General features: G+C 45.7%; 1 protein-coding gene across 4 annotated transcripts in view; it reads left to right on the forward strand.

Annotated features, from left to right (window-relative positions):
• Taok3 (TAO kinase 3) overlaps positions 1-14,318 on the forward strand; it is a 187,500-nt gene extending 173,182 nt beyond the window's left edge. For all 4 annotated transcript variants that reach the window (XM_077108947.1, XM_077108945.1, XM_077108957.1 and 1 more), the window contains 4 exons: positions 3,609-3,848; positions 5,232-5,444; positions 11,884-12,066; positions 13,007-14,318. In XM_077108947.1, coding sequence (XP_076965062.1) covers positions 3,609-3,848; positions 5,232-5,444; positions 11,884-12,066; positions 13,007-13,168 — 798 coding nt within the window. In that variant the 3' untranslated portion in view covers positions 13,169-14,318. The remainder of the gene's footprint in view (positions 1-3,608; positions 3,849-5,231; positions 5,445-11,883; positions 12,067-13,006) is intronic.
• Positions 14,319-14,386: the final 68 nt, after the last annotated feature.

Raw genomic sequence — 14,386 nt, forward strand, 5'->3', positions numbered from 1 at the left:
TCCCGAATGCCTTACTATGCCATCTAAACTCTTTGCAAGGTTACTTAGCCTCATGAGGTTGAAGTTAGGATTAAATGTTATGTGAAATAAGCCAGGTGCACCCAGCAGCTCGGGAGGCTGAGAGGCAGGAGGATCACAAATTCAAAGCCAGCCTCAGCAACAGCAAGGTGCTGAGCAACTTAGTGAGACCCTGTCTCTAAATAAAATGCAAAATAGGGCTGGGGATGTGGCTCAGTGGTTGAGTGCCCCCAAGTTCAATCCCTGGTACCCACCCTCCCGCACATAAAAAAAAAGGTACGTGAAATGATTTTTAAAAATTGAGAGCACAGCGTGGTGGCATGTGCCTGTAGTACCAGCTTCTTGGAGTGCTGAACAAGGAGGATCACTAGTGTCCAGAAGTTTGAACCAACCTGAGTTTTTAAAATATTGAAGGCACATTACACATTATTATGTAGGCACAGGATTCAAAATAAGATGAATGATTAATAATGTTTTTTCCATGGTTTGAAGTGTTCTAGGGAGCTTACCATTTACACCCCAGCAACTCAGATATAGAAATCAAAGATAATAGTCAGTATCATGTTTCTTTCATTCTTTGAATAGTTTATTAAAACTAGATTTAAGATATTAAATGCCAAATATTTATTTCTGAATACAGGAAAAAAAAGACATATTTATGCATCCTGAAGCATTTTCTTATGATTTTTCCTTTCACTTTTACATGCTAAATAATGCATGGTGGAGCCTGTGATCCTCGATTTATTCCTGAAGTTGCTAACATGTCGATTAAGAGATTGGTCCAAGGCCTGGCACAGTGGCACATACCTGTTATCCCAGCAATTCTGGAGGCTGAGGCAAGAGGATTGCAAATTTGAGACCAGCCTCAGCAACTTAGTGAGGCCCTAAGCAACTTAGTGAGACCCAGTCTCAAAATAAGAACTAAAAAGAACTGGAGATGGGACTCAGTGATTAAGTGCCTCTGGGCTCAATCCCCAGTACCAAAAAGAAACACTTGCTCAAAGCCATAGGTAAAGAGTGGAGTCACACCCTGAGCATTTTCCCATGGATTCCCAAACTTTAAGATAAGTCAGAATTAGCTGGGTAGCTGCTTATAGATCACTTATAACCCAGGTAATTCTGATGCAGGTATTTGCAGGTATCCTGAATCCTTCCATTAAAGATGGAGAAAAGCCCATCCTCTGAAAGTGTTCATTTGCTTTGTTATCCCCGCCCATGTCCCCATAAATTTCAGGGCACGGGGCAGCTCAAACTCAGTTTGGACTTAATAATTTAGGAAATTGTGGGTCTGTAAATGCTCAATATTGGGACGCCTGGAACAGAGGCCAGGGAACAGGACCTTTACCCACTCAGGACTTTCTTTGGCGTTCTCTTGGCCCTGAGTCCTGGAGAGCTCCAGTCTGTAGGAGAGCTCACTCGCTTTGGTGCCCCCTAGGGGCCAGTTACTGATCTAAAATGAGAAATCTGGTGGGGGGGTCCAGAGGAAGAGGAAAAATAAGACAAGGAAAAAAGAAAACCAGGAGGTTGGGAGTGATGATCTGGGAGACTTCAACTTCTTTGAAACAAATTTAAATGGTGCGCATACTTTGGGTATTTATGTGCTAGAAAATAAGAGGGGGCTGCTTGTTCCCAGCTCTGTCACCAGTGCCCACAGTGGTGCCCAACACCCAGTAGGTGCTCAACAAATGCTTGTTGAAGAAACAAATGAATGATTTGTGACTGTGCTCGGGTTCTAGAGGTTGTACTGTTTAAAGGACTTCCCTTCCAATGAATAGAAGGCCCAGTGTGCAGGATATTCTCTCTACACCAATGCATACATCTTCTGATGCTTTATGAACATAAAAGAGTTGCATTTTCCCCTATAGGGTATGCCAACAAAGAGGAGAGTCAACGCTTTCTTTTCCTGATCTTCTTAGCTAGTAACTCTACTCCCCTCTTCAGAAATCTTATAGAAAATCTTGACCTCTTTCCTAGCCCTCATCACAACCTTTCTCTTTACACATAAAAGTGTTTTCCCTGTATTAAGATTATTTTTTTGCAGGTTAACTGAAATTTTATTTGGACTAGCTTAAGCCAAAGCCAGGAAATTTATTATCAAAGTATAGGAATATCTCATCAAACTCAGCAGCGGTGACACAGGTGGACTCAAGGCAGTTCCGGGACCGTCAGGAACTTGAGCATGACTGTGTTCCCTGCACGTCTGACTTCTTTTTAATTCTTCCTCTGAAACCCAGATTTCTCTAATCCTCAATCCTCATAGCAGCAGACAACTACCACATCTGTCGTCTTTATATGACCCTCAATTCTGGCCTCCCACAGAGATTAACAGGCTCTGAACCTCAACTCCAAATTCCTAGAAGAGAAAAGAAACGGGCACAAGTTGGGCCCCGCTGTGATTCCATCAGCTGTGAGCCACACGTGTCCCTCAATGAATGCCTATAACTCTTCCCTCTCAGAGTGTCAGCCAGATGAGGACGGAAGTCATGGCTTGGTAAACATCTGTATGTACCCAGAGCACATGGTTCAGGTGTTTGTATATAGTGCATTTAGGAAATAGTCTTGAATTGGTAAATGAAAAAAAAAATTGCCCAACTTCCTTTTTTCTAGTTTGCTTTCCTTCCTCCTTTCAACAACAGGGAGGAAAGGCGGGAGGGAGGAAAGAAAGATAAAGAGACAGACAGGCATGAGCAGAGCTGAGAGAACAGAGTGATTAGATCCAACAAGGATCAGACAGACTGTAATGGAAAAGATGAAAGGGAAGAGCTCTTCTCTGCTTTGTCCCAGCATGCCCTAAACTTAGATTTTAAAAAATAGATAATTGGCCTACTTCTGACATGTACAAAAACTGGGTATTTCCCAGAAAACTAGGAACATTGAAGATATCCATTTAATCAAGTTTCTCAACACTGACTGCATATAGAGTAACCTGGAGAAGTCTTTAAAATTGAGGTCAAGTACCTTGTAGTGGTGCAGGCCTGTAATCCCAGCTCCTCAAGAGGCTGAGGCAGGAGGATCACAAGTCTGAGGCCAGCCTTAGCAATTTAGTGAGGCACTGTCTCAAAAGACTGAGGATGTGGCTCAGTGGTAAAGCACGCCTGGGTTCAGTCCCCAGAGCTCCCCCCCTGAAAAAAATTGAGGCCAGGATCCCACCCCCGAGAATGATCAGAATTTCAGGTTTTAAGCATCATATATTTGAACAACTTCATCACATGATTTTAATGGGCAGCCAGGGTGGAGAACCAGAAGCTTAACTGAAGGAACATTTATTTAGATCTAAACAAACATGTTGCCTAATTAAGGGTCCCAGCAAGGTAAGAGGGCGTCAGGTAGAACCAATCCCATTTTACAGCTAGTACAGTGGTGGCTGCTAGCAAGTTGCCTGCCTGGTAAGCAGTGAACCCAGCAGCAGAGCCTAAGGCTCCAGGGATTGTTCATCCGCTCAGATGGAGTCCTGCCGCCCTCCGCAGCAGACACTGACAGGTTCCCCGAGGGCCGGGCGGTGCCATCTTTGCCATCCCTCCCTTAGTTCGCAGTCCTTCCAGTCCCTCTCCACTCATCTCTCTCCGTTTACTGTTTGCTCCTGAATACAGGAACTGAATAAAAAGCGGACGCAGAAGGAGATGGAGCATGCCATGCTGATCCGGCACGACGAGTCCACCCGAGAGCTCGAGTACAGGCAGCTGCACACGCTGCAGAAGCTGCGCATGGATCTGATCCGGCTACAGCACCAGACTGAGCTGGAGAACCAGCTGGAGTATAATAAGAGGCGGGAGCGGGAGCTGCACAGAAAGCACGTCATGGAACTCCGGCAGCAGCCAAAAAACTTAAAGGTAAGAGGAGAGAGCAGTCCCCATTAGCGTAAGCCCCGAGACAGAGTTGGGGAGGACCAGTGGTTTCAAGGACACCTGGATGACTGGCAGTCGCCCGTTTCTGGGCCCCACACCCAAGTCACAATCTCCAGATGCAAAGCCCCGACATCTGTATCTTGCAAACTGCTTTGGTAACTGCTGTACTCCGTGATCTCTTGATTTTTCCCTTTACTCTGCTCTGTCATTTCCCTGAACTCTGCATGACCTTCCTCTCTAAACTTGGATGAATAGCAGCCCATGATTCTAATTCCAGGAGACAAAGTTATATTGATAGTAACTACCTTGAGAGCTGCTGTACACCTGAGAAGGACCCTGAAGCCACATTCCCACTGAGTAGGAGAGTGTGATTTGTCAGAGGTGGCTGGCATGAGCATGGGGATCAGAACGGAATCCACTCGTGCCAGGCCTTCACTGCCCCTGCGCCAGACCAGGGATATGAGGAACTCCTTTAGCCCAGCCTCTTGCTAATTTTAGCAGCCTGCTAATTAACAAGCTCTGTGTACTAAGCCATTGGTACATGTCACAGAGGACACTGTCAACATTGGCACAGACACGAGGCCAACCTCAGTCACACTGGCCATGTGCCTCTTCTAGCCAAATCCTAAACTAATTAGTGATCCCTGTCACCATAAGTCTTCAGAGTGTTCATAAAAAGCACACGTGACTATGGGGACAGCTGATGGAATGCCTTCTGACCTTAATAGTACATCCCCTGGTCTCCTGGCCAGAGTACAAATCTGACACTGTCACATGTAAGCACAACCTCTTAATGGGGGGCAGGGGGGCCCCACAATCACTGTTCTTTCAGTTCATATTGAAGTACAGTGGAAACAGACTGGGATCCGAAGATGTCCTCCTTCATTGACTGGTAGAGGGAGCGGGTTATATCACATCACCCCCTTCACACTCAGAAATGGGGACATGGCTTACATGACACACACTCAAAAAGGGAGGAAGAAACAACACACGATAGGAAACACTAAATACTTGGATGGGAAACCATAAAAATAATGGCTAACCTTTTAACAAGCAAAGCTTCATAATATTCTGCAATCTGCTTAGAATTGCTACCCCCTTATTATAATTCATTTTTTCTTTGAGGTCAGTTGCAAATCCAAAATTATTTCTATCCATTTACTATAAACACAGAAGCACTGGTAGAGTTTGCTTTTTTTTTTTTTTTTTCTTAGAGTTTGCCCTTGTCTGCGTTATTTTCATGATTGTGGACCAGCATTGCCGGTCACAGCACCAAAAGACAGATAGCCCTGGCCCTTGTATTGTATCATCATAACAGAAACTTTCTGTTTTCACTGACACATCTTTATTTGTCACTTTTTCTAACAGGCCATGGAAATGCAAATTAAAAAACAGTTTCAGGACACTTGCAAAGTACAGACCAAACAGTATAAAGCACTCAAGAATCACCAGTTGGAAGTTACTCCAAAGAATGAGCACAAAACAATCTTAAAGACACTGAAAGATGAGCAGACGAGAAAACTTGCCATTTTGGCAGAGCAGTATGAACAGAGTATAAATGAAATGATGGCCTCTCAAGCGGTAAGTGGTTAGGTTGGGTGCCACGACTTCAAGAGCTTTGGGATTCAAGAAAAATCAAGATCCAGCCTTTGGTTCCCAGGATGCACAAATTTAGGATCTGGGTGTTTTTCTGCCCAAAGAAATGAGGAAATGACGACGCTGAATAAAGCCAAGCACCTGTGGATACTTGCTGGAGTGTATCTTATAAGCTGGAGCTCAAGGAGTGACGTGCTGAATCCGACCTGTGGCACATAGGGTCTTTGAGGGCAAGATGGTATAGATACCGCATATGATGTCCTGTGTCCATTCGTCAGAGATTACTGACCAGCACCCCCAACGATACCAGGCACCAGTGAATAGAGTCTTAACAGAGTCTTAACAGAGCTCACAGTCAAGTGAGGAAGACAGATACACAGACACGTTCATTCAATAAACTTGCTAAACCTCAGTGACCAGCCCTCTGCTGGGCTCAGAGATAGAGTGATGAGCCAGATAGACAATGGGTCTCTGTCCTCACCCTTCTGTCATGGAGCCAGGAAGTCAGATAATTAAGCAATAATAATAAAGCATAGTGAGTGCTTTGAAGTGGGAGATGCTGGGGGGCAGGGAGGACAAATAGGAACAAGGAATCTGGTCTAGGGAAAGTCTCCTTATGGGAGCCAGGGCTCGGTGGAAGTCACTGAAGCCAGCAGGTTCCACAAAGAAACCCAGATAGGCACAGATCCAAACAATGGAAAGTACATCTGGGGCACTCCCTGAACTTGAAGGTGGGCCCCGAGTTCAAGAAGGGGGATTATGGGAACCCAAAAAGGGAGGTGGTAAAGGTCCTTAAGCCAGGGATGGAGCGAACCTGGAAATTCAGTGAAGGTCTCACAAGGAGAAGTGTCTTAGTACTAACTAACCAAGCAGGCAGAAGAGGAAAAGTGAATCCTGGCAGAGGACACAGTCTGTGCAAGACTCCAGCCCGACAGAGGGTGGCACAGCTGAGAAGCAGTGAGCACCTGCCATAGTGTGGAATGCTTGTTTAAGGAAAGCAGGTGGAGATTCGCAGTCAGATATGCAAGAGCAGGAGTCTGTTCGTGATTCCAGAAGCAATGGAGAGCTGTTGAGCCTGTTTAGGAAGGAAAGTAACAGGATCAGATCTGTGTGCCAGAAAGCTAGTGGCAGTTGTGCAGTAAATATAGGGAAAGAGACCTATTGGCAAGTTATTTCAGTAGTCCAGGGAGAAATGTCCAAGCATGGTGCCTGGGGCTCAGCTCAGTGGTAGAGTGCAGGCTTCTTGTGTGAGGCCCTGGTGCAGTCCCCAAACCAAAAATGAGTTCAAAAAACCAGAAGGAGGGTAAGCTAAGGGAAATGGTAAGGAGAGAAAGATTTGAAAAATATTTAGAAAGCATATAGAGAGAACTTAGTGACCAATTTGAGAGGTAGGTTTGACAACAGACTGGAATAAGTCATCACTTTACCAAGATAGAAAAATAGAAGGGGGTGAGTTTGGATGCCTTGACCGGGGGTAGGAGGCGGGTGTCATTGGCTAAGTTGTGGACATGGTATCTGAGCCAGGCAGGTATCCATAGAAAGATACAAATATGGAAATCTGTGTGTAGTTCAGGAGAGAGATCAGGATTAACTCATCATGTCCATCATCATCCTATAAAATTTTATAAGACATCTATAAAATTGCTCAATTTAAGATTTTTTTATTTTAATTGTTAGTGGACCTTTGTTTTATTCATTTATTTATATGCCATCCTGAAAATTGAATGCAGTGCCTCCATGTGTGAGGCAAGTGCTCTCCCACTGAGCCACAACCCCAGACCTCAATTGAAGTTTTTATAAGTGTCCCATAGATAGGACGATAAGACATAATGGGTTAAAGACAAAAAACAGACATTTTTGCCAAATGGGTTAGAGGTAGCTGTTAGAAATGGATAAGATCTGCTGGGGACAGCAGATGGAATTAGAGAGAAAGGGGACCAAGGACAGAGTCTGGTGGACACCCGCATGTGAGGGATACATAGAAGCAGGCCAAAGGAAACAAACACTCGGTGACCTAAGTGGGGACCAGGAGAGAGGAGGTCGAGAGGCCAGGACGTAGGTTCTAACTGAAGATTTCAGCTGTCGCAGAGACCAATTAGAATCCCAACCTTTGGGGCTGGGGAGACGGCTCAGTTGGTAGAGGGCCTGCTCGCTGCACAGGGCCCTGGGTTCAGTCCCCAGCCCCACAAAAATAATAATAATAATAAACCGTGGGCTCACCCACTGATGGTCACAGACAATCCCCAGAGCAGTGGGAGTGGGAGATGTGATCCTGCATTGAAAGAGGGGGCTGCAGATGAGGCAGACAGTGTGAGGCGGCCTCTCAGAGGCTGGTCAGTGGTTTCAAAGGGGGAAAGAGCTGCAGGGTGAGGAGTGGGCCAGGAGTCCACTGCAAAGGGAAAGAGCTGAAGGAAGACCTCAGGACCGGGCCATCCCGTGGGTTCTCCCTGGGCTGTGCCCCAGGCCTCCCAGGATGCCAGGGTGAGTGACATAGCTATCAGGACCTCATGGAATCTACCCAAGAGTGGAGGACACCCAGGCTGAAGAGCCCATTCCATAGCGGCAGAGTGAGTGCAAGAATCCAGTGGAGTGTGAACAGGAGGCTGGGTGGCCCAGAGTTGGGGAGGGCCTCTTTGACAAGAGTATTTAGATGTGCAAAGATGGGAAAACATGGCACTTTTGAAGAACTCACAGACGTACATTGTGTTTGGAAGGTAGTGAGCCAGGAGGAGACCAGCCTGGGAATCAGACTGCAGGGCCATGGGCTGGGGCGTAGGGGCCTGCACCCGTGCAGACTGTTGATCTTTACTCTAAACGCAGCTGGAAGAATATTGAGCAGGGGCCCGGCATCGGATTTGTATTTTTAAATGTTTGCTCGATGACCTGTAGAGAATGGCAAGAGCGGGTATGAGGAGATTGTCTAGATGCCACTGCTTTTCCCTGGGCACCAGGGAGTGGTGGCTTCACCAGAGAGGAGCAGTGGGGGTGAAGCTTGAAAGAGCTGGGCAGGAGGGAAAGTCGAGGCACCTAGTTAGTGACAGGCAGAGATGATGGCCAGCTACCTACAGGTTGAAAAGGAAGTGGGCGGGGCTAGGGAGGCAGGAAGGGAAAATAATGAGTTGACTTGGGCTGTGTGGAGCCTGAGGGTGTCTCTGGTAGGCTGGATACTTTGGTCTGGGCCTCAGAAGGGCAGGGTGAACCGAGGGGTCCAGGTGGGAGTCATTTGCATGGCTGGTGGCAGAGTCAGCTGACAGGAGGCCCTGGGTCTCACCCTGCTGGGGAACAACCCAGGGAAGGGAGCAGGACAGGAATGGAAAACCATCACGGGTGTTTGCAGTGTCTCAGGAGGCGGGAAAGGATTTCCAGAAGGAAAGGTAAAGTCCACAGTAGCCAGTGCTGCTGGGAGTCAGGCCAGGTGAGGACGGGATCATGATGGCCAGCAGTTGGTGGTGGCCAGCAGAGGCCTCCTTGTGAGCCATATAAACAGAAGGGTCACCTCAGCCTGAGTGTGAAGTGAGGAGTGTAGAGAGAGGGAGGAGGGGCGAGCTTGGGGGTTTTGTCTTGTTGATAACTGCAGTAGCCTCTGTGACTTGGGCACACCCCAGACATCCCGTGCCTGCAGGTCACACAGATGGGAGAAGAGGGGAGGAGGGATAGAGGTTCATGACTGCCCTTGACTACAAGGAGAGAAATGCCCTCTCCTGAGACAGAAGAGCAAAGCAGGTTTGACCATAGCAGCTGTCTTTTAGTGACCACATCCCACTGTCCCTGCTGTCTTGAGTATTGCATGGGTGGGTAATATTTCATTTTTGTGACACCCTTTCAGGTAGTTACTATTTAACCCTAAATTTACCTGTGAGGTTTTCTTTTTTTCTTTAATATTTATTTTTTGATTGTAATTGGATACAATATCTTTATTTTATTTATTTATTTTCATGTGGCGCTGAGGATCCAACCCAGGGCCTCACAATGCTAGATGAGCGCTCTACCCCTGAGCCCCATCCAGCCCACCCATGAGGTTTTCTAAAGGAAAGCCACTCAGGTTAGCTCCTGCTTAGGACTAGGAGTTGGCAAACATTTTCTGAAAAGAGGCAGATAGGAAATATCTCAGGCTTTATGGGTCACAGTGTCTATCATGACTGGCTGACTCTACACTACAGTGCAGAAGTATCCCAGACCCGGGTAAATGAACAAGTGTGTCTATCTAGTGAAGCTTGTTCCCAAGGCCTTGGTGGCCCTCAGGTAGCACACCAGCCCTGGGGCGGGGAAGCGCAGCCAATGAGCGCTGGAGTCAGGATTTGAACCTTCGAGGGGTCCCTGTAAGCCTGAGGGGTTGGCGCCCACTATACTGCCGCCTGTGTCTTTTTTTTCTTGCACTGAAGCCACCTTAGAAAACAGACATGATATCTACCTATAATCTTATAAAACTTTTTAGTGGATTTGGTGTGTTTAGCTTCAGGTGATGAATACCAAAACCTGGAGTGTCCCCCAGGGACTTTCATAGTCAGAGCTGGGACAAAGCATAGTTATGGACGACAGTAATAAAGAACCAGAAACCAAAAAAGATGCCCTGAGGATGAGCCTCTTGCCCATTTGCTCAGGGATTCTAGCAACTCAAACAGGAGAGTAGGAAAGAGCAGGGCTTCCATTTCCTTAACTTCCATTTCCTTAAGAGGCCTGCATATCAAGAGGGAATCAGTAACCACCCTCACTGGGAGCCACAGAACTCCTCAGTGTTCCTTTGGAAGGCTGCTCCTGCTGCAGGTCAACTGTGCATTGGGTCCCGTATGTCTTCCCTTCATTTCTCATGGGAAAATAAGAAGAGAGTGAGCCATCCTCTTTAGTGGGTTTTAATGAAAACTGGTTAGGATTAATTATTAGAAGGTACCTTGGAAATATAATTGCATAATTTATTTTAGGTTCCTTTAATCTCTATAGTGTATGTCTCCAAAAGTACTAAAGAAGATAGTAGGCAAATAACATTTCAAAAAGTCATTTCTCAACCAGGAGATTGTAAGACATTGTTAATTATTACAAATTGTAGATAAGGTAGAGAGTAATATCTTGGCAAAATGGAAACAAAAGAAAATGTATGGAAACATGCAGATAAGCTCAGGGTAGACTGGATTATCTCATTAAAGGTTTTTGATCTCAAAGTTCCCAGCCATACTAAGGGCCAATATGTTTGGACAAAGCCAAGCCTTGGGCAGAGCAAAGAAATCCCTGAATTTAGTCCTGCTAATGGCCCAGAGCCTCCCCCTCTTCAGGTTGAGGGGTAGGCCTTTCTGAGAGTGGGCCCGCCTGTTCCCCACACAAGATGTGGGCACTTTGGTGTGTAACACCAAGTTTCCATACCGTGGGAATCAAGGGAACTTATAAGGCCACCTTATAATGTAGACTTTTTTTACTTCAAATCAGACTATGCCCCTTAAGATTGGTAAGGATGCTTTTTGGGAACAAACTCTGAACCACTTGAGTTATTGGCCAGCTATCCAGATGACTTGTGTACTCCTCAACAGGCGCCAATATTGCCTAAATGAACTGTGGCATGTGTCTCAAGTATTATAGATGTTAGATTGAATGATTTAGAACTGAGCAAATGTAAATGGCTTTATGGTTTGGGGGTTAAAGATATCCAGATATGGAAACAGTTTTGTCAAAACCAAAATAACAACAGACACTACTTACTGACTACTAGCCTGGGATTATTCTCTACCTGGGATGATGTGTATTTATTTGCTTATGTATTCATTTGTTGATTTTTTTGCAGTACTGGGGATTGGACCCGGGGATGCTCTACCACTGAGCTATGTCCTCAGACTTTAATTTTTTTATATTTTGAGACAGGTCCTCACTAAATTGCCCAAACTGGCCTTGAATTTGCCATCCTGCTGCCTCAATCTCCCAACTTGCTAGGATTGCAGTGTACCTGGGATTGTTTACGAATCCTTTCATGTAATCCTCACATTGATCTCAGACAATAGGAACTGTTCTTGTTTTCTTGTGGTGAAGTGGGAGAGGCGAGGGGCTGGGGATGCATTTACTAGTGGAGCACTTGCCTCGAATACATGAGGCTCTGGGTTCCATTCCTAGTACTGGAGAGGTTAAGTAATTGGTCAGGTGACACTTCTAAGTGAAAGGTGGTGTAGACATGCCACCTGCACATCCATAGGCCTTGTCACTAGCCTGAAGAGCTTCCTGACACCTGCTACAGTGGCTTCAGACCATGTTTAAAGACTGTGTTTTTAGGACTTTGTAGCCCATTGGGCAGATTTCACTGGCTGTGATCCTACCTCTGAATATACCCAGGGCATCTGTTTTTCTGAGGGAACCCTTTTCAGTAAAAAAGAGGAGACATCTCCCAGTAGTCCCCAAGTGCAGACAGCGAGGGCTGTGTGACAGTGTGTGTCTTCTGTGCCCGCAGTTACGGCTAGATGAGGCTCAAGAAGCAGAATGCCAGGCCTTGAGGCTACAGCTCCAGCAGGAAATGGAGCTGCTCAACGCCTACCAGAGCAAAATCAAGATGCAGACAGAGGCACAACACGAACGCGAGCTGCAGAAGCTAGAGCAGAGGGTGTCTCTGCGCAGAGCACATCTTGAGCAGAAGGTATGAGTTCCGGGGGGCCGTGCAGCTGGGGCGGGGGTTGCAGGCCAGGAAGCTGCCGTTTATGGAGTCCCCTGGTCACAAGGGTCACACCAGGCAATGTTCACTTAGATTTGCATTATACTGCTGGTCTTCCTGCGGGGCAGACATGGACCACGTTCCGCAGGCCAGGACGCTAAGGCTCAGAACAGCTTGCTGCCTTGAGAAGTCTGAGCGCACTGCTTAAGCCCTTCTGCTACTCTGCTAGGAAGCCCCAGGCCTTCCCAACAGGCTGCTGCCTGGTAATCATGACACACAGAGGGTACTGCTAAATGGCGTGAGGAAGTCCGAGATTTGGCTTCTTGGGTGTTTTTAAACCAAGAGAAATCACCAGCAGGGCTCTTAAAACAAGAATTAAGACAAATACAGGCTGATACCACCACGCATAATGGACGTCATTCCATTTGAAATATTCAGTGCTTTAGATATTCTGGGGAGCATGGAGGAGAAAGATGTCACAAGGCACCTCAAAGATGGAAGCATCTAGTTGCTTAACCAGTTACTTGCCCTTTCTTCCAGTGGCTCCCTAAGACAGACAGAGCAGTTTTTTAGCTCCAGTTCTTAGAACTAAATATGTAAGGACCCAAAAGGCAACCAACCGGTGCACGTTGGGAAAGCAGCGCCATCTGTGCTCTAGTGTCTTGGCTTTTGCTGAGACAGGACAGGACGTTGACCCAGATCCACCCAGCTGCTGGGCTGGTAGGGTGGCGCTGCTCAAGCCAGGCCGCTCCAACATGTGTATTCTTGCAGCAAGTTTTAAGCAGAATGGATTAGGCCAGACACCTAATCTACCCCAGCCTGGGCCCAGGTGCACATGCCTCCTGGGCGTGCATGCGCCTGTTGCTTATCCTGTGGGCATCTGTTGGGAGGCCCTTTCCATCTAAGGCCCCTTACTGTGTTTCAGATTGAAGAGGAGCTGGCCGCCCTGCAGAAGGAGCGCAGCGAGAGAATCAAGTACCTACTGGAAAGGCAAGAGCGAGAGATTGAAACTTTTGACATGGAGAGCCTCAGAATGGGATTTGGGAATTTGGTTACATTAGATTTTCCTAAGGAGGACTATAGATGAGATTAAATTTTTTGCCATTTACAAAAAAAAAGAAAACAGAAAAAAATTCAAACCCTGCAAAACCACATTCCCCATTTTAACGGGCGTTGCTCACTCTCTCTCTCTTACTCTTACTGACATCGTGTCGGACTAGTGCCTGTTTATTCTTACTCCATCAGGGGCCCCTTCCTCCCCCCGTGTCAACTTTCAGTGCTGGCCAGAGTCTGGCCATCTCTTCTATTCATAGTACACGTCACAGTATTGATGTGATTCAAAATGTTTCAGTGAAAACTATGGAGACAGTTTTAACAAAACCAATAAACCACCAACAACAAAAAAGTGGATATATATTGCTTTAAGCAATCACTCATTAACACCAATCTGTGAAAGTAAAGCAAAAAATAATAATAATAATAATAATAATAATAATAATAATAATAAATGCCAAGGGGGAGAGAGACACAATATCCGCAGCCTTACACCTTAACTAGCTGCTGCATTATTTTATTTTATTTTATTTTTTTGGTATTTATTCATCAGGAATAAAAAAAAAAAAACAAAGTTTTATTAAAGATTGAAAATTTGATACATTTTACAGAAACTAATTGTGATGTACATATCAGTGGTGACATATTACTTTTTTGGGGCTGGGGGGGTGGGCGGGGTGAAGAGATCTCGTGATTTTTAAGAACCTGCTGGCAAGAGTTGAACTTGTCTTCAGCATATTCTGATTGTATCATAACCATTTTCTGCTGTTGCAGAGGATGTGAATACACTTAAGGAGCTCACAGAATCCCAGTAGCACAAATTGGGCTTTGGCAAATCGTGTATTTTGTGTATAGAAGGAATTTAAGGAGAGGTATTACTTATTTTCATATTGTATTTTAACTGTTTCTCTGATCAAATTTTTTTACTTCCTCCTCCTGTTCCTCCCCACCTTCCCCCTTTTCCAATTCAGTATTTGGAGTTCCACTCTGTCTCTCAGTCAGATCATCTTGACCTTTTTCTTTATTTCCCTTCCCCTTCCTGAGTCCCATATCTTGGTCATAAATACTGCATTATTCACACTTTCAAACTGTGTATTTTCTTACAATAAAAAATGATGAAAAAAAAAAGGCTTTACTTCTTTTGCATGCACTTTAAAAACAAAACATTTTTCAGGTTCCAAGGAAGAGCATGATAACTGTCAGAGCTTTTAATTATATTTGTAAATAAAAGTGTTCATCACATGGCCTTGCT

Source organism: Callospermophilus lateralis, chromosome 1, assembly GCF_048772815.1.
Source record: "Callospermophilus lateralis isolate mCalLat2 chromosome 1, mCalLat2.hap1, whole genome shotgun sequence".
Taxonomy (NCBI): Eukaryota; Metazoa; Chordata; class Mammalia; order Rodentia; family Sciuridae; genus Callospermophilus; species Callospermophilus lateralis.